This window comes from Lactuca serriola, chromosome 8, assembly GCF_051521515.1.
Source record: "Lactuca serriola cultivar US96UC23 chromosome 8, Lser_US96UC23_V15, whole genome shotgun sequence".
NCBI lineage: Eukaryota > Viridiplantae > Streptophyta > Magnoliopsida > Asterales > Asteraceae > Lactuca > Lactuca serriola.
The window spans coordinates 9,056,075-9,083,342 of NC_136415.1; the positions used below are offsets into that span (position 1 = coordinate 9,056,075).

The window sequence follows — 27,268 nt, forward strand, 5'->3', positions numbered from 1 at the left end:
AACTTTGCATCAACAAAACCCTCTGGCTGACTCATGTAAACATCCTCAGCCAACTTCCCATTAAGGAAGGCAGTCTTGACATCCATCTGCTAGATTTCATAGTCATGAAAGGAAGCTATGGCGAGCAATATCCTAATAGATTTAATCTTAGCTACTGGCGAAAAAGTCTCATCATAGTTAATCCCTGGGGTTTGAGTGAAACCTTTTGCAACCAGTCGAGCCTTGAATGTATGCACATTCCCATCCATGTCTGTCTTCTTCTTGAAGATCCATTTACACCCAACTGCCTTACGACCTGGTGCACTATCAACCAAATTCCAAACTTGGTTGTCATACATGGATATAATCTCGCTGTCCATTGCCTCTTTCCACTTGGAAGCCTCTGGGCCTGCCATTGCTTCCTTATAAATGACTAGTTCATCTAAGTTTACCAGTGTTTTGTCACTTATGAATGTGTCGCCATCTGAAGTAATATGAAAACCATACAACTCAGGTGGCACACTCACCCTAGTGGATCTTCGAAGAGGTAATGATTTATCAACCGGCTCAACAGGAACTGTTTCCTCTGGTTGAGTGCTAGTGTTATCTAAGGTTCCTTCATTGGTTGACTCTTGAATCTCTTCAAGATCAATGGTACTCCCACTGTCCTCTTTGAATATGAGCTCTCTTTCCATAAAGACTCCTCTTCGAGCTACAAACACCACGTTCTCACTAGGTCTGTAGAACAAATATCCAAAAGACTGCTTTGGGTAACCAATGAAAACACATTTCTCACTTCTAGCTGCTAGCTTGTCGTGAGTCGCGAGTCTTACGAAAGCTTCACAACACCAGACTTTAATATGTGCTAACAAGGGAACTTTCCCTGTCCACATTTCGTGAGGTGTTTTGGCAACCTTCTTTGTAAGGACAAGATTGAGGATATGGGCGGCTGTCTCTAAGGCATACCCCCAGCAGTGCATAGGAAGCGAGGCGCGACTCATCATAGAACGAACCATGTCTAACAAGGTTCGATTACACCTCTCAGCTACACCATTTAACTATGGTGTCCTAAGAGGAGTCAATAGTGAGACTATCCCACATTCTTTCAGATAGTCGTTGAACTCGATGCTAAGATACTCCCTGCCTCTATCGGATCTAAGTATCTTTATCTTTCTGCCCAATTGATTTTCGACTTCATGCTTAAACTCTTTGAACTTTTCAAAAGTTTCCGACTTATGTTTGATCAAGTAGATGTAACCATATTTGCTATAATCGTCAGTGAAAATCACATAGAATCGATTAGCATCCCTTGTGGTTGATCTAAAGGGCCCACACACATCTGTGTGTATGAGATCCAACAGACCTTCACCTCTTTCACAAGACCCTGTGAATGGTGATTTTGTCATCTTTCCCAAAAGACAAGACTCACACATATCATCTGCTTTTAGGTCAAATGATTCCAACACTCCATCCATTTGGAGTTGGGCTATGCGTTTCTTGTTAATGTGTCCAAGACGACAATGCCACAAGCATGCCTTGTCTACACTATTAGACAAGTCAATATTAAGTACACTATTTCCTAAGCTATCAACACAAGTCACTGTTTCATACACACCATCACAAGGTAAAGCTTCAAACACAAAAACACCATTCTTATAAACAGAAATTGAACCATTCAAATCATTAAAAGAATATTTAAAACCTTGTCTGAACAATGCATAAAATGAAATAATGTTTCTCGTCATCTCAGACGAATAGCAATAATTTATCAAATCTAATCTAACATCATTACTAAGAAAAAGTTGATAAACTCCGATCTTGGTTACTGGTGAAGATTTTATGTTTCCCATGATCAGGTTTATCCTCCCTCGCTCTATCTCCTCACTTTCCTTTAGCCCATGCAAGTCAGAACAGATATGAAAACCACATCCTGTATCAAGGACCCATGAACGAGAAGATAATGAGTTATTAGCAAAAATAGTGTAAATACCTGCCGAAGATGGTTTCACTTTGCCATCCTTGATATCTTGCAGATATTGTAGGAAAGATCTCTTCCAATGCCCCTTTTGATTGTAGTAAAAGCAAACTGCCTCTTTTGGATCAGAAACATGGGGAGTGGAACCATTAGGCTTAGCTTTTGGGCCATTACTAGATGACACAACTTGGGCCTTGCTCTTCTAGTTTTGCTTGGGAGGACCTTTCCTCTTTTTCCCCTTTCCCTGTCCAATAGCCAAGACAGGGGCACTTACAGGTATGGAGGGTATACTCTTACCCTTCATCCCTGCCTCAGTTGTCTGCAACAAGTTGTGCAATTGGGCCAATGTCTGCTCAGTGTTGTTCAAATGGTAAGTTAAAATAAACTGACCATAACAATCATGCAATGAGTTCAAGACCATGTCAATGGCCAATTCCTCATCGAAGTGAATGTTGAGCTTGACCAAACGCTCTATTTAGCGTTGCATTCTTTGCACACGAGATACAACCGATTCCCCCTCTTTCATCTTGCAAGCCATGAGTGACTTGACTACCTCAAACTTTTCTTGACGAGCTCGCTTATGGTACTTTTCCATAAGGTCCTTGTTCATCTCAAAAGGCTAGTAATCCTCATAGTACCTCTGCAATTTTGGGGACATGGTTGCAACCATGATGCATGCCACTTTGGTAGCATCATCATAGTGTTTCTTGTAGGCAGCATACTCTTCGGGAGTGGCTTTGGACTCATCAAGTTCTTTGAGCTCCTTTTCAAGTACATACTCTTTGTCCTTGAATCTAACCGCCATCTTGACGTTACACATCCAATCGTTATAGTTGGAGCCATCCATAACGACCTTGGAGCAGATGTTTAGTAGAGAGAAGTTGTGCCTGGAGGATGATGAAGCAGAAGTGTTTCCAGGAGTAGACATCTGAAAAGAAAGATAGTTTTAGTTACATTTCAAGACACCTCAATATAATAACCCAAAGATATCATATCAAGGTTAGGACCCAACTATGACGATTTACAACTTAGAAATGGGATGCCGAGATCCAAGTTCAAATCTCATAAAGGTAGGTGAATGACGATTCACCAATTCCACCATTAGATAAAATCAACGAAGTGAAATTCCTAATTCTTTTGAGATACATTAAAACTATTTAATGACATGTTTTAATCTCGGATTATGCTCTACTATTTGTGACTGGGATACCGAGGATCACAAACTAGATGTGAATAACCATGCAAATGTGCTTGGTAACCTTATTGACTTTATCATTAACTATTGATGTACCGGTAAACCACACACGCTCCGTCAAAATGATAATTATAAGATACCAATTACTACTCTTTATTAGTGCCTTTTAGTGTGCCGGTTAACCAAACACGCTCCACTAACGACCAGTAAAGCATAATGTGCAATTTCATGGATTAGCATACTTTTCACATTTTTCCTAAAGTAACTAGAGTTGGGATTTTTGAAAAATAATGTTCTAGTACTTTCTTTAATAGCATTATACTTTTAATGAGAATTAGTTGTCCTATCAAATCCGTTCTGCTAACGACCCTCCACTAATCAAGGAAGCGGTGGGTGAGAGTGGACACCCATTCAACTACCATTTTATAGGCAGTTTCCTTATACCCCCTTATAGACTAGCTTCGTGAATGAGGGATACTAGCGATTTGACTGACCATATTCTTATACATATATAATATTTAACTTTTAATTATAATATATATATATATATATATATACATATATATATATAAGGTGTATTTTAAAACATTTTAAAACTCCAAGGGTTTATATAAATTTTCGAAATTTAAACTATTAAATTTTAAATTTAAATAAACCAATTAATTAGATTTAATATTTATCTATTAATTAACTTTTAATTAATTTATTAAATCTTGTAAGGATTATCTGATTAAATTAATCAATTAATTTAATCATAATCCTTATCCCTCTAAATTTCGAAAAAATAGGGTAAAGGATAATTATCCAATTAATCTAATCAAGTAACATTTATCCAAAACAAGAAACCCTAAAAAATCTAGCAATTTCGAAATTTACAAGGGAGGAGGCTAGGGTTTTCCAAAACCCTAACCCTAATTTCGATTAGGGTTCTTTGGAGGCTAGGGTTTTCGAAAAACCCTTTGATCCACAACCCTAAAAATCGAAAAATGGCCTTTAGGGTTTAATGGCTATAAACCCTAATTTTCAATTCAACAATTATAGCAATTCAATTTAAAACAAACAATGGCTCTGATACCACTGATGAGTTTTAGGTAAAACAAATAAACTAGAAAACAATTCCTAAGTTCACATGCAACCTACTTTGGATCTATGTTTTAACTATTAAACATACAACTTTGAATTGCAAAACAAGAACCCTAGAGGAGAGAGGCTAATTTCGAAATTAACAAACTAGGGTTAGGAGATACATACCTTTCAATTGTTATAGCAAACAATTGATAATTCCCTTGATCTTGATCTTGATCTTCTTGGAAGCTTAGCACCACAAGTGTAATGCCTCTAATGGAATCACACCCAAACTAGCAAGAAGGAAAGTAGAGGGGAGAGGGAGTATGCAAAATCTCGGCCTTAAGGTTTCTTCAAAAGAAAGAGTGACCAAAATATGAACCAGGAGGCTCCTTATATAGCTGAGTGATCTAGGGTTTAGGGGAAACCCTAGTTATCCTTTGCTTAGGGCCTAAGCAAACCCAAGGGCCTTATCCAAGCCCCTATGGACGAAATTATTAGGGTTTCCCCTAAAGATTTCGTCCACCCTCATCCAAAGGGGTTCTAGAGCCTTCCACTCAACTATTAGATAATTGCAAACTAGTCCCTGCACTTTATAATTAATCCTTTTAACCCCAAAATTAATTCTAATTAATTTCTGGCTAACAATTAATTAAACAAAATGATTTCTTATTAATATATTATTCTTTTAACATATTAATAAATTCATTTATATTAATTTATTAATATTATAATAAATTAATATCTCTCCTTTCAAAATTTCCTTGTCCGATTGCTAGGTTTGAGGGCAACCCAAAAGGACTGTGCTGCTATCAATTCAAGTACATACCAATTATAGTTATGGGCTTAGACACCTAATCCAACAGTTACAACTAGACATGTTTTACAAAGAACATAATCCCATAAATTTGTTTGATTAAATTCTTTATTAAGGATGCGTAATGGTACAAAACTAGTGGCATTTAATAAACTTCATGTTTCTTGGGTGCAATCCCATAAAAGTTTGATAAACCCAAACATACATCACTACAATGACATATACATCAAGTCCCAAATGATGAATCATTGACTCATAAAGGACAATCAATAAGTAGATGATAACATATCGAAACCCAAAGATACATACTACACACAAATGATAGCAACATTTTATAGGGTTTCTTCAAATCAGAGATTTTTGAAACCGACGACCAATATATCAAACCCAAAACGGTACACTGAAGTGCTAGAAGCATGAATCAACACTTGCCGGTAATTTGGCACAGTTAAAAAAACAACGAGTTGGATTATCAATACTCCATGATTCTCGTTCCTTCGCCAGAAAAGGACCGTTGGGACAATCGCATTTGGAAGGTGCGTTTGCAGGTACCAACTATTAACGAGAAGTGGCGGGGGAAGATTACATTGAGAAGGCAAATGAAGAAGAACTTTGAACGTAAAAAAGGAAGGAGCTTCGTTGGTTTGATATGATGAAGTCTTTCTCCCTTAACAAAGAGGCTTACTATACATATGTGGCATAGTTTATTCCACGTAAGATACGAAAATAGGCATTTTAACCAGGATACCGACTAAACACACTTATATAACAAGTGAGTTCCCACTTTAATTGTGTAATAGGTATAAAATTAAGTTAAGTGGCATTTTAAAGATGAAAATCATACTTTGTTGTGCATTGGTGTTAAAAACCCAATAGAAAATACATCAAAATTTTGAAAACTGGATTGAATGGACGATCAAATTTGTTAAACTGAAAACCGTTAACAAAACCAGTCTAACTAAAAAGCAAAATTTTAAAACATTGTACGTAACCCCAAACTACTTGAAGCATTTTGGCAAATAATCCACATCCTCTCTAATAAATGAAGTTTTTTCTGCCACTTGTCACACTATCATTCAATTTGTCAAATGTTATTTTGTAGTTATTTTGAATTAATTTTTTTCCACATGTCATTTTATGAGTTTTTCTATTTTATTAAATTCCACATAATATTTTAATATAATAATTGTAATAACTGTAGTAATAAATGAATATTGTGACATCCCCATTTTCACGGCCAGAAAATACCGATTTGTTTATGTTTTGTTTTATAAAATCAGAGTAATCTTTTAAAGAAAACGGTTGCGAAATTTGTTCCCAAAACAAGATATGATAATAACTTATCAAAACATTTCTCAAAGAGAATGTATTTTCATTTAATAATAAAACCTCGGGATGTCATGTTCCGATACAGACATATAAGCATAAGCAGAACTTACATTCAATTACACTAATGATTTATATCTCCTTTAAATCTCTCTGTGAAATATGTCTTCGTATCGATACCTGTGATACAAAGAAAACTGAGTGGGTCAGGCTTGGGAGCCTGGTGAGCATATAGGGTTTTCATCCCATAATATTATATCATATATTTATAAATATAGAACATTCAAACTTGTACAATTTCACCATATAAAGGCAACTCTTATCCCACCCCATCGATCCTCACAACGACACGAACGTTGCAACAAATCTATTGCCATGTGTATCCTTAGACAATCTGCAATCCAATTCATGACAGTCTTAATTCACTACTTACTTCCAAAAGTACGAGCGACTGTGGAGTTTGAATAATCTTATTATTCGGGAAGTAAAACATGCAAAAATGAAACACAATAATAAACAATTGACAAAAGGTAGAACCCAAACTTATAAATAATACTTTATTATTTAATCACCAAAAGTCAATTACATTTACTTTGTTACAAGTTTCAGAAAACTAATCTAATTACTAAAACTAATATCATCTTTCAGTCCTATGCTCCGAGCATGTTGAATATGCTTAGCCCTACTTAGACCCTTTGTGAGGGGATCTGCTGGATTATCTTCAGATGACACCCTCTTCACTATAAGATGGCCTTCTTCTACTCTATGTCTGATGAAATGGTACTTTTTGTCGATATGTCTGGTTTTACCATGATCTCTCGGTTCCTTTGTCAAGGCAACCGCTCCTTCATTATCGCAGAACAGTTCCATAGGCTCCTGGATGGTTGGAACAACTTCGAGATCCCCGATGAAGTTCCTCAACCAAGCTGCTTCTTTCGACGCTTCACTTGCTGCTATGTACTCTGATTCACAAGTAGAATCAGTCATCGTATCTTGCTTGGAACTCTTCCAAGTAACTGCTCCTCCATTCAGTAAAAATACCCAGCCCTACTGAGAACGGAAGTTATCTCTACCCGTCTGAAAGTTGGCATCACAGTAACCATCTACTCTCAAAGTATCATTGCCACCAAGCACAAGGACCCAGTCCTTCGTCCTTCGCAAATACTTGAGTATATTCTTTATGGCTATCCAATGAGCTCTACCCGGGTTTCCCTGATAGCGACTGACCATGCTCAAAGCAAAGGCCACATCAGGGTGAGTACATGTCATAACGTACATGATCGATCCGACAGCGGAAGCATAAGGTACACGACTCATGTCATCTATTTCCTCATCTGTACTCGGGCATTGAGTCTTACTCAATTTGGTATTGCTCTGGATAGGTAGCTCTCCCTTCTTGGAATTTTCCATACTAAACCTCTTTAGTACCTTATCCAAGTATGTGCTCTGACTAAGTCCAATTAGTCTATTCTTTCTAGGGAATCGCACTTCTCGGGATCTTCGGGAATCTTGGGAGCGTAAAACTTCTTTCCAAACTTGGATATGAAATTCGGGATGTCGGGATGGCTTCGGGGGTTTAAACGCAGAGCTTCGACACGAGAAAGAGAAGAAATAAGCAAATATGCTCGGAACCCTCACACCCCTTTTATAGGAGGCTAAGGCCTCGCAGTACGCTGGACGTACGCCAGTACGCTGGGCGTACTCCTCCGAAATCGTCATTGCATGCGTCATCCGAAGAACTCGAGTGCGAGGCGTGTCATGCTTCGCTGTACGCTGGGCGTACGCCAGTACCCTGGGCGTACTTCGGATAAGTCCGATGACTACCCTTCGGATAATGTCGAATTTAATAATTAAATTAATATATTAATTATTTAATAAACTTCAAAAATTCAGATCTTCTTCATACGAACTCCGTTTTCGACGTTCTTTGTATCAACACGTAGGTGAGACTACGCTCTACAACTTTCGTTTAGACTCTGTCGGCTAATTTTGACTTTATTTTTATTATTTAATTTTAGTAGGCCGGACAGGAAAATTCCGTTATAAAATCATAACTTCTTCATCCGACGTCCGTTTTCGCCTATCTTTTTATTGTTTTACTATAATTAATGAAATATTCGATTCTCATTTAGATTGTTTCGGCTAAAAACCGCTCGGTCTCAAATTGAGTATTCGGGCTGCATACTGCTAAGTCGAAACTTTGAAAAATCATAACTTCCTGATACGAAGTCAGATTTGGGCGTTCTTTTTATGCACGCTCACGGTTTAACGTATTCCACGACTTTCATTTCGACAAGTCATAACTTTTTCGTTATAACTCGGATTTCAGCGTTCTTTATATGTACGGAATCCTTGTAACATATACTACAACTTATTTAAGATTAATCCTTCTAAATAATCTTCCATCAAAAGTCATTTTTGATGCTTATCGTCTCTAATTGACTAGCCCGGATCTACAGACGTTACAAATATCAATTTCATTAATGAATTTACCTTTTAATTTCAAAATTCTCAAAATTAAAGCTTATTATTTTCTTTTATTTACTTAAATTAATATTTGTTTAAGGGTAAATAGCACGAAAAACACTAAGTTTACACCAAAATTATAATTTGACACCGTGTTTTTTTTTTTTTTTTTTTTTCAAATTTGACAGTGTGTTTTCCAATTTATTACAATTTTGACCACTTGACCGGTCAACCCGGTTACTTGCTAACGTGACATGATGACATGTCGGTTTTGATAATGTGATATTCTTACATGACATGCTGACGTGTCAAAATTGATTTTTTCCCACAAAAGTCACTAAGTTTTCATTTTTTTTTTGATTTAGGCGCTAAGTTTAATTTTTTCTTTCAATTTTGACACTCTATTTAAAAACCATATTTTTGTATAAATACAATGTTTTTTTACATTAAAACCATAATTTTATGTATAAATATGTATTAGTTATATAAAAAATATATTTTATATTAAATACGCAACTTTAAAATGAGTTTGGAGGTTTGGAGGCGTGTAGTCGAGCAAGGCATAGATGTCAAGTTTGCAACCTGTGAAATTTTTTGCATCTTATTCGAAGCTTATGGTTAGTTTGTTCTCATAATATAATTAATGCATATTTATATATTATGCTTTAAATGTAAAAAAAACATCTTGTATTTAAATAAAAATGTGGTTTTTAAACAAAAAAAGGTATTTATACAGTTTAAAATGTAATAAAAAATATATGTATACAGTTTCAAAAGAAAACTGGTCAAAGTTGAATAAATTTGAAAAAATAATGTTCGATTTGGAACAAAAAAATAGAGTGTCAAAATTGAAAGAAAAAATCAAACTTAGTGTCAAAATCGAAAAAAGTGAAAACTGAGTGTCTTTTATGGAAAAAAATTAATTTGACACGTCAGCATGTCACGTTATCAAAACTGACATGTCATCATGACACGTCTGCAAGTAACTTGGTTGACCGGTAAAGTGATCAGAATTGTAAAAAAAAATTAGAAAACACAATGTCAAATTTGAGACAAAAAATAATACAATGTCAAATTAAAATTTTAATATAAACTTAGTGTCTTTTGTGCTATTTACCCGTTGTTTAAATTTAAAATATAAAAAATAATTATATTATAATAATTCAATATTTTTCTTATTTTCTTATAATTTCAAAGTTTTCAAATATTTTATATTTATATTTAAATTTTTTTTTTAAAATTAACCGTGAGTTTCACAACTAATTTTTTTTATAAAGTTTAATTTTTAAAACATTGACAATTCATTTTTTTACCGTTTTTGATAAAACTTTAAAAATTAAATTTTAAACCAGCAATCCCAAACACGGCGCTCCGTTCCAACTCCGAAATTTCCTATTTCATGGAATCTGTAGATCGACTGGAGTGAAGGATCCCCGCCGGTAAGGCGATTTGAAGCTTAATCTTCGCCGGTTCGTCGACTCGGTACGCTGTCCTCATATCTGCAATTTTAATTATGCAATCGCAAACACTTTGAACCCTACTCATAGAGTGAAAAATACGATTATTGCACATTTAGCTATAAACCGACGTCCGAAGCATCTTAGTCGAACAATATATGGTTATTAAACCCCGTAGCCGTTTAATCGAATCCATATACTCGAATGAAGAGCTTCCGGTTATTTAATAATGAATGAGGAATATATCGATTTGTTAGGGTTTTAAGCACATATAGTATATACTACTGTGTTAGATCGTCATTTTACCCCTACAGTCTTGTTTGGTTTTGGACTAGCTGATGCTCTAATTATCGTATTCGTTGGGTTGTTTTGCTTTTATTCAAGATTATGCTCTGAATCATGAACCTCAGCGGCTACGCATTTAGATGCTTGATTTTTAGTTTCCACAGTTATCTATTAGCACGCAAATCAATGAAGGGTTCAGTAGTTTGAAGTAATTTCATGAAATCGCCATGTAAAATTCTGTAAACTTATCTGAAATTACGTTTTTCATTGTTTATGCCAACATCTCTTGATATCATTGCTGGAAAAGCTCTGCAGCAATCCGAATCCTAGTGGGCATTACAATAACTCCTATTGATATGATCAGTGTCCTCAATGTTCACATCTCAATATTTTTTTTTTCTTATGTGTAGGTACTATACTGTAATTTACACAACAAGATTACAAGCATGATGAAAGAAACATCCGAAAATGGAACAGATTTATCAGCAGATGACATCGGCACCATTGAAGAGATTCCAGAGGACACAATTTTATCCAGACAAACTTCAGTCAACCTTGTCCCTTTTATCGGTCAAAGATTTGTTTCACAAGATGCTGCTTATGAGTTCTACTGTAGCTTCGCAAAGCAATGTGGGTTCTCAATCCGCCGCCATCGTACCCGTGGTAAGGATGGTGTGGGGCGGGGGATCACAAGGCGGGATTTCACCTGCCACCGTGGTGGGTACCCACAAATAAAGCCTTCAGAAGATGGAAAGGTACACAGAAACCGAAAATCCTCACGTTGTGGATGCCAAGCTTATATGAGAATTGTAAAAAGAGCAGATTTTGATGTCCCCGAATGGCGTATAACTGGTTTTAGCAACGTACATAATCATGACCTTTTGAAGTCAAATGACATCCATGCCCTTCCTGCTTATTGCACCATGTCATCGGATGACAAGAGTCGGATTTGTATGTTTGCAAAAGCCGGGATGTCGGTTAGACAAATGTTAAGGCTGTTAGAATTGGAAAAAGGCGTGAAACTCGGTTGTTTACCTTTCACGGAAATCGACGTGAGAAATTTACTTCAGTCATTTAGAAACGTTGACCGTGATTCAGACGCCATTGACCTTCTCAAAATGTGTAAAGACAAGAAAGATAAAGACCCAAACTTTAAATACAACTTCAAGATCGATTCAAACAACCGTTTGGATCATATTGCATGGACATATTCATCTTCAACTCAATCTTTTGACTCTTTTGGAGACGTTGTGGTATTTGACACGACTCATAGATTGGATTCATACGATATGCTTCTCGGGATTTTTCTTGGGGTGGATAGTTATGGGACAAATTGTTTTTTCGGTTGTGTTCTTTTACGCGATGAAAACATACAGTCTTTTCGTTGGGCGTTAAAGACGTTTTTATCCTTCATGAACGGGAAGGTTCCGGAAACAATATTGACCGACCAAAACATGTGGTTGAAAGAAGCGATTGCGATTGAAACACCGAGGACAAAACATGCTTTTTGCATTTGGCAAATCATTTCGAAATTTTCTGATTGGTTTTCTGTGTTGCTTGGATCGCGATATGATCAGTGGAAAGCTGAGTTTCATGGGATTTATAATTTGCATTTGGTTGATGAATTTGAATTAAGGTGGAGAGAGATGGTTGATAGGTATGGACTCCATGGAAACAAGCATATTGTGAGCTTGTATGCTTTGCGAACTTTTTGGGCTTTACCTTTTTTAAGATGCTACTTTTTTGCTGGAATGACAAATACTTTTCAACCAGAGTTAATAAATGCTTTCATTCAACGGTTTTTAAGTGCACAATCTGTTCTCGAAAATTTCATAGAGCAGGTATGTATTATTGTATTATGTATTTCCAATTTCTATTCATATTAACATATATATAATTTTATTATCCAGGTGGCAGTGGTGATGGAAGCTAAAGATCAAGCGACATTAAAACAGAAAATGATTCGAAGAAATCAAAAAATATCTCTAAAAACGGGTTCACCAATCGAATCACATGCAGCCACTGTTCTCACACCATACGCGTTTTCCAAATTACAAGAACAGCTGGTGTTGGCCCCACAATACGCGTCCCTATTGGTCGATGAGAGTTACTTCATTGTGCGCCACCACACTGAAATCAACGGTGGGTCAAAAGTAATCTGGATTCCAGATGATGAATTCATCAGCTGCAGTTGCCATGATTTTGAATTCTCAGGGATCCTCTGTAGACATGTTCTTCGTGTTTTGTCCACAAATAACTGTTTCAATGTCCCATATCAGTATTTACCCATTCGTTGGCGAAGTCAAATTGGTACAGGAAATGACCAAAATGCCCAGAACCAGATGTTACAGTTACAGTCGGTGGTGTCTAGTTTGGTTTCTGAAGCTGTGGAGACGGATGAAAGGTTGAATTTTGTTTCTGGTGAAATTAATATGGTGTTGACTCGAGTCAAGGAGTTTCCGGGAGCTTGTAATGATATGGCTTATGATGATGATGATGATGATAGTACACCGGATTCGTTGATTCTTCCGGAAGTTGAGGATTCTGATAATAGTATTGTTCATGGTTTTACTAGGCATTCTCATGAAGGTGGTTTAAATTTAGGGAAACTGAAAGAGAGAAGATCGAATTCAAAGAGAAGACTGGCGTGTTGCGGGCAGTTTGGGCAGGATGCTAATGACTGCCCGTTGATGGGAAGTGGTGATATGAATGGAGATGGGATGGGGTTTTTATAAGGGGTATATCATATATGATATGGTAATTGGTAAAGGTTGGTTAGATGTATAATTTTATTTTGTTTTCATGTTAATACAAATCAAAATTACTATCGTTTATCAATCACAATGCAATGACACTTCTGTTCTGAATTCTACATCATCATTCCAATCGCATCTGATTTGGGGTACTCGATGATGTTGGGTCAATTAACATGATTTATACAACATAACAACATTGTTTGGCATAGAGCTGCATATTGTCGGTTCTAGGCCGGTCTCGACCAGTCTGGTCTTTTTCGGGGTTAGTCTCAGAATAGTCCAATCTTTTTTCGGATCTATCCCAAACGGTCTTAGGCCGGTTTTTTTTGGACATGATTTTTTTCGATCCAATTGTTTTTGGGACCGGTCTCGGTCTTTTTCGGCCCGGTCTCGTGTTATGTCTGCACGCCTTTTTTTTTTGTCCGGTTTCAGTAATTTTACGTTTTTTTTTCGGTTAACAAATGTATGATTAACACCAAAATGATAGATTAAGACTTAAGTTTAATAAAAGAAAAAAAGTAAAGATGTTAAATAATACGTGATTAAAAATTGTATAATTAACATAAAAATGATATATTTATAAAGTTTGGCCACGTGCCTTGGTCTATTTCGGATCGATCCCATACGTTCTCGGGCTGGTCTTTTTCGGTCTGGACTCGTCTTCGACCAATTAGGTCTCGATGTTTTTTCGTGTCTGTTACAAAACCGGTCTTATTGTGCAGGTCTAGTTTGGCAGCACACCATGGAAGAACAACATAGTAGCTGTAGCCCAATCCTTGACAAGCTTGGCTTGGGTTGACCCACGACCTGAGCTAATTGTCCCTTAACCTAATTACCTAACCCTATAAATATAATACTTTCTCCTCCACGTGGGGATCCTTAGTGCGGATCCTTAATTATGATATATGAATCCCCGCTATACACTTGCACTTTTCCCACCAAGATGGTTATCTAATCTCTCCGACAATGAAAAGCATCTCCTCTTACACATCGATCAAACTTGGTCGCATAGCCTGCTTCCAATGCACACTCCCTTCCCCGAGGCAATTGTAACGGTTTCTCTCTATAATGATAGTTAAGAATCAAATGTAGAACTTACAAACAACTCCTATCTTATATCTCCGATCCAACTCCAAAACTCATGGGTAGATGCTAGTTCATATAAGTTAGTATGTAATATTTTGTTGGGAATTTGCGACTGAAATTTGTTAGTTATTAGTTATAAGTTGTTAGGAAATTATGTTATCTAAGGTTTAACTAATTATTAATTATTAGTTGATTTGTGTTGAACTTTTTATTACTTATTTTTAAATAAGCATATTAAGTTATTGAGTATCGATGGGTGCAATAAACTCCGTTATAGGTTGCAACTTTTACTCGGTGCATTAGTGAAAGAAACCAAACTTTTTGACCCTAGCCGTTTGTCCTTGTTGGTAAACCTAAAAGAAAAAACGCTTAGAACATCTCCAACAATACTCAATTTTTATAGTAAAAAGAGTTTATAACGGTTCATCTCCAACCACTCTAAATTCTATTTTACATTCTAAAAATATAGTATAAAGAAACAAAGTATGTTGGAGATTGTATATTTTACACTCCAAATTTAAAGTGTAATTATTTATTTCTCTATTTATAAAATGTAAAATAGAGTTTTTTTTAAAGCCTTTAACTCTACACTCTATAAATAGAATGTAGTGGCAAAAATAAAATAGGGTCGGAGATGCTTTTAGAAATCGAAAATATATGTAAAAATCATTTATAACCAATATGATAAAAAGTCAATATTTGGTTGTTGGATTCTAGAGGTGGGTACTGGTTTTAAGCCGAAAGGGAACTGCAAACAACATGCATTGATTTTGCAATCTTAAAACAGTTATGTGCGGTTTTTCAAGTGGTATAGCTTTGTGGTTTTTTCCAATAGTACGGTTTCATAATAAAATGATGTGGTTTTCTATTGTGGTACGATTTTAAAACACCTAAGAGATGAGAAGTAAATCGTTTTTTGATTAAATTTTTAACATTTAAGCCTTTTACCCAAGATGTCTAGCCCATAAACATGAACCAACTTTTATGCTTTACTTTTTCAGCCCAGAATCCATAATGGAAGTTGGAAGATTGTACTATTGTAGATGGCGGCTTGGTTATGTTCGAACTGAAAAAGAAAATTGAATTATCTCGATCCTCACATTCTGCTTCAGTTTATTCAAAAATGAATATCAATAAATCAATGTAAATAATATATTATATAATATAAATGATAATATTTTAATATATATAATAATTATAGTGATGCAGTTCCGTTTTGAGTGTTGGTTTGTAGGGTAAAACCGCACCGACTTCAGTTGTTTTTTTGTCAAATTAAAAATCGTATAATTGGTTTTTCTATCTTGTTGTTTTCATTTTTTTTTGGCTCGATTCCCCTATTGGATCCCAACATTTCACCATAAAAATATATAAACATAACTCTTATTACATCAAAAATACACGTTGCTATGAAATCTTATTTTGACGGCTTGGTAGATCTTGAGATTACGAGTGTATTAGACATGAAGTTTTTGAAAGCTTTTAATTTTCAGTTTTTTAGAAAAAAATGGAAAAAACAATTTGTTTGATAGTAAAATCTTTTAGTTTTTATGTAATTTTATGGAACATAAAGTTTGTTTGAGAGTAAGAGTTTTTAGCTTTTAGCTTTCAGTTTTGGTTTTTATTTAACTTTCCATCTTTAAAAGCTAAAATCTATCATTGTCAAACAATTTTGCATAACTAAAAACTATAAATTTCAGCTATCAATTATTAGCCTGTACGGTTATTTTGTCAAACATGCAATAAAATTGAGGTTTGATTTTCAGATCTTGTAAATAAACATTGTATAAAGTAGAAACCACGTCGGATTTTTTTTGTTCGCAAGTCCTTTTCCGAACATATCTCAAACTTAACATTCGTTTCTGCCATATGATTCCTTATTCTTTGAAAGAATTGAGTGAAAAATAATGCCACAAGAGAGGCAACCATTCAACATTCCTTTTGCCACAAAGATTCCACATTCCATGTAAAAGAAGGGATTACAAAAAATTAGAGTCCATTATCGTTAACATCATTTTCACCCTCACACTATTGAGTATTGAGTATACTATCACTATAAGTTAAGTGAATTCAAGAGGAAAATTTATCATGGACAGTCATCGGAGATGGGTGGTGGTAGGTGGGCCATAGTGGACTTATTACTCCTAGTGCTGCCGGCGAGAGGGCTCCGGTGGGTGGGTCGAGGGTGCATGTGTTCTCCTGAGTATGAAACTATAAAAACGGTGGGGTCCACGTGGCTCTGTTCCACTTGCTTCCTTGCCCCGCAAGCTTTCGTTGTGCTACACTTGTAATAATTTCTGACCACATAAACATATATAAACCATTTTACCAACATTAATTCTCATGTAAATATATATTTAATGACTTAGAAATTAATTATCTAAATAAGCATTATATTACTTTGTACCAAAAACATCTTCGTAACATATTTTCACAAGCGACACTTCGTTTCAATCCAATCCAACCCATATGGGGTTTTTCATACCTAGAAATCCAAACATCAACATATATATATATTTGTATTTTCATTTATGTGTATAGTTATTTATATATGCGTGTAAATTTGAATTTCATGGTATGTATATGAGGATATATTGGGGTTTTTTTTTTCCAATTCTACATGTTTATATACATAAAAAAGAAGATATATGAAAACCTTGGAAAGGGGGAGCCTTTGATGGGTTTTTGACCATATTTCCTCCATGCCCATGTATCACTACATAACTCCTCTTGTGTCAGTTCAACCACCACCTTCTTCTGCTGGTTTTTCCTTCAAATTCAATCGTTTTTTTTTCACAAATCAATTTCTATTTTTCATGGAATATAAGCCCCAAATTACAGAAACATTAATTACCTTTTTCTACTTGGTGTCTCATTGGAAAACGAGTCACATGAGCCATCAAACACCGGCAGTTGTTCATCATCACCAGAAACAACGGCGGTGGCGGTGGTGCCCAGCCGCTGAGAACACCCTTCTTTGTATACTTCCTCTAATCCCTCCGATTGGTTCTCTCCGGTATTTGAGTATGAAAACTGGTATATTTCATTTCCAGATGCTACAGTTTCCACCATATCAAAACCATCATCGCTGGTGGTTGTGTTTGTACCGGAGGCGGCAGTGGTGGCATCGGTGGAGATGGTGGTGTAGCTCCTAACCACCGCATGCAAATCCCATTCATCATCCATTTCGTGAAGGAAAGTGTTGCCTTTCTCCTTCTGTCAACGTATACGTGTGTGCCAGTAGGAGGAGACACCGGAAAAGCGTTGACTTTTGAGAGATTGTGTGGATGAACGCCGGGGAGTTTGACTTTATTATTTTAGAAGGGATGTACTCAAAGTAAAAGGTGAATAGGTGGTTATATAAGAAACACAAGTTGTGTGCTCTCCCTCTGACTTTTGTTCGAAATGTCAAAAGGAAGGACCATTTCTTGATTTGCTTTGACCAAGGGGAATGGACACATAATTCATGAAATGTGTGGACCCAATCCAACACTTGTAGAAAAAAAAAATGAAGATTTTCTTTAAGGTGTCAAACTTCCAATTTATATTGTGAATGGCCCAAAAAGATCCTTTGTCTGATTAATAGCCTCACATAATGAGGCTGCCCTAAGTTTAAGAGACCTTCTAGAAAATACATAATATATATATGCACATAATTCATGAAAGGATTAATTAATGGTATATATTGCTAACAAATTATCTAAATTTTATTTATTAGACACCAAAGTTCTAATTAGGAAACATAAACTATTACTTAATATGGAATTGATGAAGTATTAAACATGAGGCTATGAATATGATAGAGTAATTGTGTCTACCTTTTGTAACCATGCAATCACTTGGTTGCAAATTTTATAATAATCATGTTGATTAAAATGGATACGTAAGTGGTTGTCACCGACATACGAAGATGAGATATCTGAGATCTTGATTTGCTAAGAGAAATTAAGAGTGTGACATGGCATATCGTTTCAATATAATTTTTTATAAAGTCCTTTTAATATAACCTTTTCATAAGTTATTTTCTAATATATTTTTTCTTCAAATAGTGTCTTCCACTTCCCTCACCATATCTCTGTTGACAAAAGGAAGACAACCCCCATATCCCCACACCCAACCCATCCCACTTCAACAACACTTACTATGGACCAAATCTTTCCCCACTCTAAATGGAATTGAATAGTGATGGCTACTCAAATCGACCGCCATTACATTACAACCAAATTCCATTGGAGCACCTTGTAATCTGTGCATGTATAATTGTACTTTTGGTGATGATTATACTTGGAATAAAAAGGGATTGGATGTGGTCATTTTAAATGGTCCTAAAAGGGAATATTGAAAATGTGTTGGACAATAGTTGGTGAACTAAGTAAAGAGACAATGGGAGTCACACGGTTTATAATAATTTAGAGGTTTAAGTTCAGATATTATAACGGAAACAAACTAGATTAGTTTCTATGATAACAAAACATATTTTATAGGGATAATTACTAATCTAGCCAAATTAAAGAAAGTGATTAATAATTTTTAGCCAAAAATTAGGATTTGTCCTAAACTAGCCAACGAAACTGTAGACATTTATATTCGTCTACTGTTTCGTGTTTTGTATAATTTTTATTTTTTTTTATTTTGAAGATATAAAACCGTAAGTTATTTTAAAATCTATGGTTTTCTTTGTATCATTTACGGTTTCTCAAACCGTAGCTTACGGTTTGGGTAAAGTCTACAGTTTTTTTATTTTATTATTATTTTTTTATTTTTTATTTTTTTATTATTTTATTATTTTTTATTTTTTTATTTTTAAACCACGGTTTTGGGGGGTAAAGTCTACAGTTTTTTATTTTATTTTATTTTATTATTTTTTTGAGAATTATTTTGATTAAAAATATTGTTTATAAAATGTAGAGTTTTTTTTTTTTTTTTTTTTTTTTTGACAATTGTTTTGTTAAAAAATATTTTTTGTAAAATATAAAATAGTTTTTTTTAACAATTAATAGAATAATTATTTGCTAAAATGTAGATTATTTTTTTGAATTTGTTGATTGATTTTTTTGGTAAATTTTACTACTTTTTTTGTTAAACTTTGACTATTTTTTTGTTAGAGTTGACTACTGTTTTGAACCTACCCTATATATATTAAGTATTTCATATTTTTGGAATTATTTCATATTTGAGAAATTTTCTTCTCTAGCTTCTTTATTCTCAAAATTAACATAATGATTTGTAACGAGTATTTCGTATTGCTCATTATGGATGAAAGATGAGAGTTTGTTAATTCCAAATTATCATATGTTTGGCCACCGGGATACAATCCGAGAATGTTTTATTTAAGTGTTAAATTTTACGAAACCACCACGTTCATCGAATTTGTTCATTTGGTGAAGTGCAAGATGTTGGATATAGCGTCTAAGTCCATAACTATATTTGGTATGTACTTGACCCGACCCGACATGGTCCATTTGGGTTGCACTTCACCCGAACAATTTATGGATAATCTTTTGAGAATAGTATAAGTTATGATTTATTAATATATTATAAGTTCAAAATATTAATATAAAATCATATTATTTAATTAATATTGATCTATAATTAATCTAGAATTAATTTAGAGATCAAAAGTATGACTAACTAAATATGGGCACTTGTATTTATATAGTGTGGGCCAATGCTTATTTGGAATGACTAGGCTTGCATGGAAAGTCCATGGATACTCCATGGAGCTTTAACCCATGGATCTCATGGAAATGAAAAGACATGAGTATTAGGGTTTACATGGATGTAACCCTAATCCACCACACTATATAAAGGAGACTTTGGTTCTTGAAATCACACTAGTTGTGGTGAGTAAAGCAAGAGGGTCGATTTCAAGAAAGGTGATTACTATTCTTTCAAAGTTCCAAGTTTGTGGTGATTTGTGATTTCCATTTGAGGCATCCACACTATTGGTGCTAGGCTCTAAAACTCCAAGCAATCAACTACAACTACAAGGTAAGTAATTCTACTAGCTTATTTGATTCAAGTTCCCCATGCCATGCTAGATAGGATAAGAATCTTGGAAAAATAATTATTTGCATGTATCTTAGTCAAACATAGATCCAAGGTTTCTAGGGTTGCATGTACACCATAGGAGTGTTAGAATGCTCAAAACCCATCAGTGGTATCAGAGCCTAAGCTTGTTTACTTGATACTTGATGCAAATAGCTTAAAAATCGAATTTTGTTGTTCACTGCCGTATGAACTCGCCGAGTCCATGGGGGGACTCGACGAGTCCATGAAGAAATGCATGCTACTCATCGAGTCTGTTCATGCACTCGACGATGCTAATCCATTTACAATGGCTATTATAAAAAATTACAAGTTTTATGAGTAATTTATGATTCTTGAAATGTTCATATTCATGTTCTTGAACTTATGAAGATTAGATGATCATAGGAATTGTTTGTAACCTACTTGGTAGTTTAATTCTTGATCATAATGTGTTTTAATGGAGTCCATAACTTGTCCTCAGGTTATGGAAAACCAAAGGTCACACTTTAATAAAAACCATTAAAAGAACACAAGAGTTAGAAAAATGAAAAGTCTTCATTTTAATACTCAATTAAATTCATAAGTTATAAGAAATGAAAAGTTTTGAAAGTTTACCAAACTTGCCCTCAAGTTTTGGAACAAGTAAAGTCATGATTAAAACTTTAGTTCCAACCCTTAGAATTTTAAAAGTTAAAATTCAACCCTTATACTTTATAATATTATAAGTTAATAATATATATATGTATAAGATCAAGTCGTCTTACCGCTAGTACGCTTCATTCACGAAGCCAGTCTATAAGGGGGGTATAAGGTTGTTGCCTATAAAATGGCAACTTAATGGGTGTCTACTCTCACCCACCGCTTCCTTGATCGGTGGAGGGTCGTTAGCTGAACGGGTAGGACAAGGACTTATAAATTTTCATTAAAAGTATAATGATAATACTAAAGTAACTAAACCTTATTAAATTACCAATCTTAGTTATTTTAGGAAAATGTGAATACAGTGCTAATCCATGAAATTACACTTTACACTTTGTTTAAGTCGTTAGTGGAGTGTGTGTGGTTAACCGGCACACTAACTTGAACTTAACAAGGTAGGTAAAGGGTGACTTAATGTTTATCATAGTATCGATGGAGCGTGTGTGGTTAACCGACACATCAATTGAGGGGTAATATATTAAGGGTACCAAATAATTTGCATGGTTACTTCACACCTTGTTTTGTGATCCTCGGCATCCCAGTCACAAAACTTGAAGGGCACACTCGAGATTGAAACATGCCATTGAAGAAAGTTCAATGAATCTCAAAGAATCTAGGAGTTTCTAAACTAATTAAAACCTAATTAAATATTTCGTTTTTTTATGGTGGAAATTGGTGAATCGTCATTCACCTACCTTCAAATATCTTATAGCTTAAATTATGGCATCCCTATTCTAAGTTATAAAATATTGTGTTGGGTCCTAGCCTTAATATTACATTTGGGTGTTTAATTAAGGACTATCTCTAAATCTAATCTAATATATTACCTCTTCTTTTCAGATGTCTTCCAATAACAATGCTTCTGGATCAAACACTACTAGCTCCTCCTCTCTCATGAATCTTTGTGGGAGAGTCATCTTTGATGGGTCCAACTTTACAGATTGGATCAAAAACATCAGGATGGTCACTCGGTATGAGAACAAAGAATATGTTCTCGACAAGGAGATGAAGGTACCCGAGCCAACTGCTACTCCTGAAGAGCTTACTGAATATGAGGTACATGAAAGAGATGCTACAAAAGTGGCATGCATCATGATGGCCACCATGACAGCCGAGCTACAAAAGTCCTATGAGGACTATCCTTTTGAGATGCACCAGGACTTGATGGACCGCTACCATCAAAGTGCTCGTCAAGAGCGATATGAAATAATCTCCTCCATGATAACAACCCGAATGAAGGATGGTGAACCCATCACAAGCCACATGCAGAAAATGCAAAGGTATGTGGACCGTTTAATGAAGCTGAATGTGAACTTCCCTGAGGAGTTAACAATATACATCATTTTGCACTCCTTACCATCGTGTTATGATAAATTCCGCATGACATATCACATGAACAAGGAAGAAGTCACCCTCAACCAAATTCAAGGACTCTTGAAGACCGCCGAAAGTGGTCTAAAGGGTAATTCAGTTGTTACTACTCCTACTCCTACTCCAACTGCAGCCAATGTCTTGGCAATCGGGCATGGAAAAGGGAAGAAGAGAAAGAAACCTTCTAAGGGTACCAAGGGTAAGACCCTTGAAGGCTCCTCTTCAAGCAAAACCAAGAAAGGTTTTGTCACTCCTTCTGCTAACCCTAATGAGGCTGAATGCTTCTATTTCCATGAAAAGTCACACTGGAAACGAAACTGCCCAAAGTATCAGCAAGATTTGAAGGATGGGAAAGTAAAACCCAACCATGCAGGTATATACATTATATTGTCTAATAACTCACCTCATTCTAAGTCTTGGGTCCTTGATACAAGTTGTGGTATTCACATATGTTGTGATTTGTAGGGACTAAGAAGAAGTGAGAATGTGGAGCAGGGAAAGATAAACTTGATCATGGGAAACATGAAAGCTTCACCTGTCACCAAGATAGGAGTTTATTCCTTAGTGCTAAATAGTGGGTTTACATTAGATTTGAATCAATGTTATTATTCGCCAGAAATGGCAAGAAATGTTATTTCCTTTCATGCATTGTATAAACAAGGTTTTACCTTTTATTTTGATAATAATAATGGTAGTATTGATGCTTTCTTTAATAATGTTCTTTATTTTAAGCATTACCTTGTGATGGAGTGTATGAAACTGTATCTGTTGTAGATAATCTAGGAAATAATGTATTATGTATTGACTCTTCCACTAGCTTAGATAAAGCATCTTTATGGCATTGTCGTCTTGGACATGTAAGCAAGAAACGCATAGGCCAACTCCAAAAGGATGGAGTTTGGGAGTCATTTGACCTACAGTCAAATGATAGTTGTGAATCTTGTTTGCTTGGTAAAATGACAAAGTCACCTTTTACTGTCACTTGTGCTAGGGGTGAAGGTTTGTTGGACCTCATACACACGAATGTGTGTGGACCCTTCAGAACCGCCACAAGAGATGCTAATCGCTTCTATGTGACTTTTACTGATGATTTTAGTAGATAGGGATATGTCTACCTAATCAAGAATAAGTCAGAAACCTTTGAGAAATTCAAAGAGTTTAAGCAAGAAGTGGAGAATTAGTTGGGCAGGAACATTAAGATGCTTCAATCCGATTGTGGTGGTGAGTATCTTAGTACTAAGTTCCTTGACTATCATAAGGAATGTGGGATTGTCTCACAATTGACACCTCCTAGGACACCACAGTTGAATGGTGTAGCTGAGAGGCACAATCGGACCTTGTTGGACATGGTTTGTTCCATGATGAGTCGAGCTTTGCTACCAATCTCATTTTGGGGGTATGCCTTAGAGACCGTTGCCCATATCCTTAATCTAGTCCCTACAAAGAAGGTTGCCAAAACACCTCACGAGATGTGGACTGGAAAAGTTCCCAATCTAGACCACATCAAGATTTGGGGTTGCGAGGCTTTTGTGAGATGCGAGACTCACGATAAGCTCGAACCCCAAAGTGAAAGGTGTATTTTCATCGACTACCCACAAAAATCCTTTGGCTACATCTTCTACAGACCTAGTGATAATGTGGTCTTCGTAGAAAGAAGAGGATTCTTTCGAGAGAGAGAGAATTCATGAGCCAAGGAGACAGTGGGAGGCAAATTGACCTTGAGGAAATTCAAGAGTCAAGTGGTGAAGGAACCTCAAACCCAGCCCTCAACCTGAGGAGGAAACTCCTGTTGAGCTGACTGAAGAATCTATACCTCTGAGGCGTTCCACCAGAGTTAGGAATGTACCTGAGCACTATTATGGTTTTCATATTACTGTAGAAGGTGAATCCCTTATGAGGAGTCTATGAACCCCTTACCAAGTCCATATGAGTGGGAGATCCCTGATGGTTTGATGATTGTGAAGCCACCCATTGTAACATCTTGTTTCGGATTGTCTGAGATTAGGGTTTGTGGGCTGCAACCCGGGCATGAGGAAGTCTTGGGGTTGCGACGAGTTGCTTGAAGAATAGGGTTTCCCATCACCTTTCCATGGATATGAGGTTCAAAGGAAATGGACTTATAACAAGGGAGCTATGACAATTTGAATATTGGGCAAGATAAGTCCTTTAATTGAAAAAGGTGGCAGCGGAGTACGTTGGGCGTACGTGTGTATACGCTTAGTGTACTCATGTGTGTGACTTTTAAGCAGAGCCACCTAGTACGTTGGGCATACCCGAGGGTACGCTAGGCGTACTAGGCACAAAAGGAAAAACCCTAATTGAGGAGTGTCCCTGTATAAAGAATGAGATGGTCTCATTCCTAGCCACCATTCTCAAACAACAAACCCTCCTAACCCTAAATCTTCGTTCTTATAGGATGTGATTGAATTCTTGTGTTCTTGAAGTGAATAAGAAGCTTTGGAGAAGAAGGAGTGAGAGTCCATCCCCTTGGATCTGAGCATATCTGTGTGGGGGAGCTTCATATAGAGGTATAAAGCTTCAAGCTTTCTCACTCTTTTGATTTGTGCATCTTTATAGAATATTTTAGGGTTTTGTCCCAAAAGATGGAGACTTTATGAGATATTGAGCTCCAAAGACCATGATCAACACCCTTTGAGTGTATTTTGTGGATTAATGTCATAAAAATCCAATCTTAGACGATAGAATCAAGTCATGCATGAGATGAGCTTTATGAGAAAAGAGGATGAGTGTTTGTGACCAAATCAGCCATGCAAAGGCTTAAAGTCACTGACTTTATGGAGTAAGAGATATTAGGGAGTCCAGATCTGAGAAATGAGCTAAGGTCTTAACGGGTTAAGACCATGAGAATGGACTAAAGCTAAAATGGGCGTACGCCCAACGTAAGTTCCAGTACGCCCCACGTTGGTGTCCCTAATCGGTTTCATGCATGCGTGTGTATGCTGAGCATACTAAGGGAGGTACGCCCCGCGTAACTTCACTGTGGGCTTTTGGGCTAGATCTTATTATGGGCCTTAAGGGTTGGGCCTGAATCTTTGGGCTTATGAATTAGATATTATGAGAAGAGAAATATTATAATTATGCCTTGGGCCCTTGATTTGGGCTTGAGAGTTGGGCTTCGGGAGATCCCACTCATTATTGGGCCTTGATGGGCCCAATGAGTTTTAGGTTATTAATGGGCTAGTTAGTAGACTACCTTTGGACCTAATGAGTGAGAGTTTGGACTTACTTCCTAATTGGGTTAATTGTGGGTTTGGCACAGAGTTAGAGGCCGGTGCGTAGCAGCAACGTTTATAAGGGTTGTTCATCATCCGAGATGAGTCTTCTACTCTTCTCACTATACTTACCATGAGTGGTATCTTTGTGTGACTCAGATGTCTTATGTGGTTGTCTGTGTATTGTGATATTCTGCATTATGTCTTTGTGATTTATGATAAGTATTATTATTATGAGCTTATTGACCGAAGGGTCCATCTGAGTTTCGGGACCGGAGGGTCTCGCTGAGACACATTGACCAGAGGGTCTTATCTGAGTATAGCCATGAGAGGCTACTGGGATATGTGTGGTGTTTTGGGTAACTCACTAAACTTCATGCTTACCGTGTTATGTGATATGTGTTTCAGGTTTTCTCAGGATTGCGGGAAGGCACCAGCTCGATTATGCACACCAGAGAAAAAGTTATGTTTTGGAGGATCCTGGCTTATTAATCAAACAATTTTGGAGATGCGTTTTGTAAATTAAATAAATAAGATTTGTGAAATGTGTTATGAGAATTATATGATTTTAAAAATGAAAAATTTGTTTGAAAATTTACGGTGTTACACCCATAATGGAGAGACGTCAGCTGGGTAGGCCAAGAAACACTGGCCGTATTTCGTCGCTTGGTGAGCGTCCCATACGACAAGAATGTTCTACATGCGGTCAATTTGGACACACAAGGAATGATTGTACAGGTAGGGGTTCGGGGAGCGGATCTGGGGGGAGGAAAAAATCGACACAAAAGAGCATAATGACTGATGAATTGGCATCCGAAAGCGGGTCACAGAACAAAAGTGTGTACCGTACTTTCGATTTCAACAACACATTTGATTTAAAATGTCCTTAGATTAATGTAGGAAAGTAATGAATTCCCGTATTTGTAATTTGTATTGCGTGTATTAAACTGCACTTTTGACATTATTAATTAAATCTAGCACCCCACTTACTATCTACTTTATTCCATGCAAAATAAAACACAAACATAAAACATTATAAAAAACGAGATACACTAGTACCAAACATTACATAAGACATTTCACATATAAGAGCTTCTTCATGAAATATTTGTTATTTTTAACTAGAATCCAAGCATCCTAATACTCGAAGCCACTTCCCTTGTGCTCGAAAATGTAATGATCTTTAACAATTTCTAAAAGACCTTCCTCGTTGTTTGTATAACGATAACTATTTTTAAGATGATGATACCATCGATTGAACCATGTGATTTTTTTTCCTTTAAATCCATCCACTTACCAACAATATCTTCTTGTGTTCGGTGTTTTCTTTCTCCCAACGAGAGGTTAAACATATTTGTTATGCGGGTCCATTCATCACCTTCAAAGTAATCAGGGTTAACCATGGTTGTTACCTCCTCGTATGTAACGCCTGTAGACCAGGGCTAGTCAATTTAGAGACGTGATGTGCACAAAAGTACTCACTAATTTTTAATATTTATAACCTAACAAACTTAACTAACTATGCACTTAT

The 27,268-nt window shown here is 36.0% G+C and overlaps 2 protein-coding genes across 4 annotated transcripts; one reads left to right on the top strand and one right to left on the bottom strand.

Annotated features, from left to right (window-relative positions):
- Positions 1–10,172: 10,172 nt before the first annotated feature.
- On the top strand, positions 10,173–13,456 carry LOC145068340 (protein FAR1-RELATED SEQUENCE 11-like). Its single transcript, XM_079015293.1, has 3 exons — positions 10,173–10,305; positions 10,976–12,406; positions 12,476–13,456. Exons 2-3 carry the CDS (start codon positions 11,012–11,014, stop codon positions 13,298–13,300), a joined length of 2,220 nt encoding a protein of 739 aa, XP_078871419.1. The 5' UTR covers positions 10,173–10,305; positions 10,976–11,011; the 3' UTR covers positions 13,301–13,456.
- A 2,887-nt stretch (positions 13,457–16,343) lies between these two features.
- Positions 16,344–17,868, bottom strand: LOC145071463 (WRKY transcription factor 22-like). Of its 3 annotated transcripts, none has more exons than XM_079018339.1 (4): positions 17,259–17,868; positions 17,061–17,174; positions 16,805–16,889; positions 16,570–16,701 (listed from the first exon to the last, which is right to left on the bottom strand). In XM_079018339.1, the coding sequence occupies exons 1-4, from the start codon at positions 17,588–17,590 to the stop codon at positions 16,684–16,686; spliced, it is 549 nt and encodes a 182-aa protein (XP_078874465.1). In that variant the 5' UTR covers positions 17,591–17,868; the 3' UTR covers positions 16,570–16,683. The 3 variants fall into 3 exon arrangements, with proteins under 3 accessions (XP_078874464.1, XP_078874465.1, XP_078874466.1); XM_079018340.1 differs by having other exon boundaries at positions 16,572–16,701; positions 16,812–16,889; positions 17,259–17,867; XM_079018338.1 differs by lacking the exon at positions 16,805–16,889 and having other exon boundaries at positions 16,344–16,701; positions 17,259–17,859.
- Between the last annotated feature and the right edge of the window lie 9,400 nt (positions 17,869–27,268).

What these genes read in the sequence shown, in the direction of transcription:
- LOC145068340 (XM_079015293.1), top strand. Translation starts at nt 11,012, where the DNA reads ATGATGAAAGAAACATCCGAAAATGGAACAGATTTATCAGCAGATGAC. An exon ending in TCGAAAATTTCATAGAGCAG is followed by an intron (nt 12,407 to 12,475) that starts GTATGTATTATT and finishes TTTATTATCCAG; the next exon opens with GTGGCAGTGGTGATGGAAGC.
- LOC145071463 (XM_079018338.1), bottom strand. Translation starts at nt 17,590, where the DNA reads ATGGATGATGAATGGGATTTGCATGCGGTGGTTAGGAGCTACACCACC. An exon ending in GAGACACCAAGTAGAAAAAG is followed by an intron (nt 17,175 to 17,258) that starts GTAATTAATGTT and finishes TTGAATTTGAAG; the next exon opens with GAAAAACCAGCAGAAGAAGG. An exon ending in AAAGGCTCCCCCTTTCCAAG is followed by an intron (nt 16,702 to 17,060) that starts GTTTTCATATAT and finishes TTATGTGGTCAG; the next exon opens with AAATTATTACAAGTGTAGCA.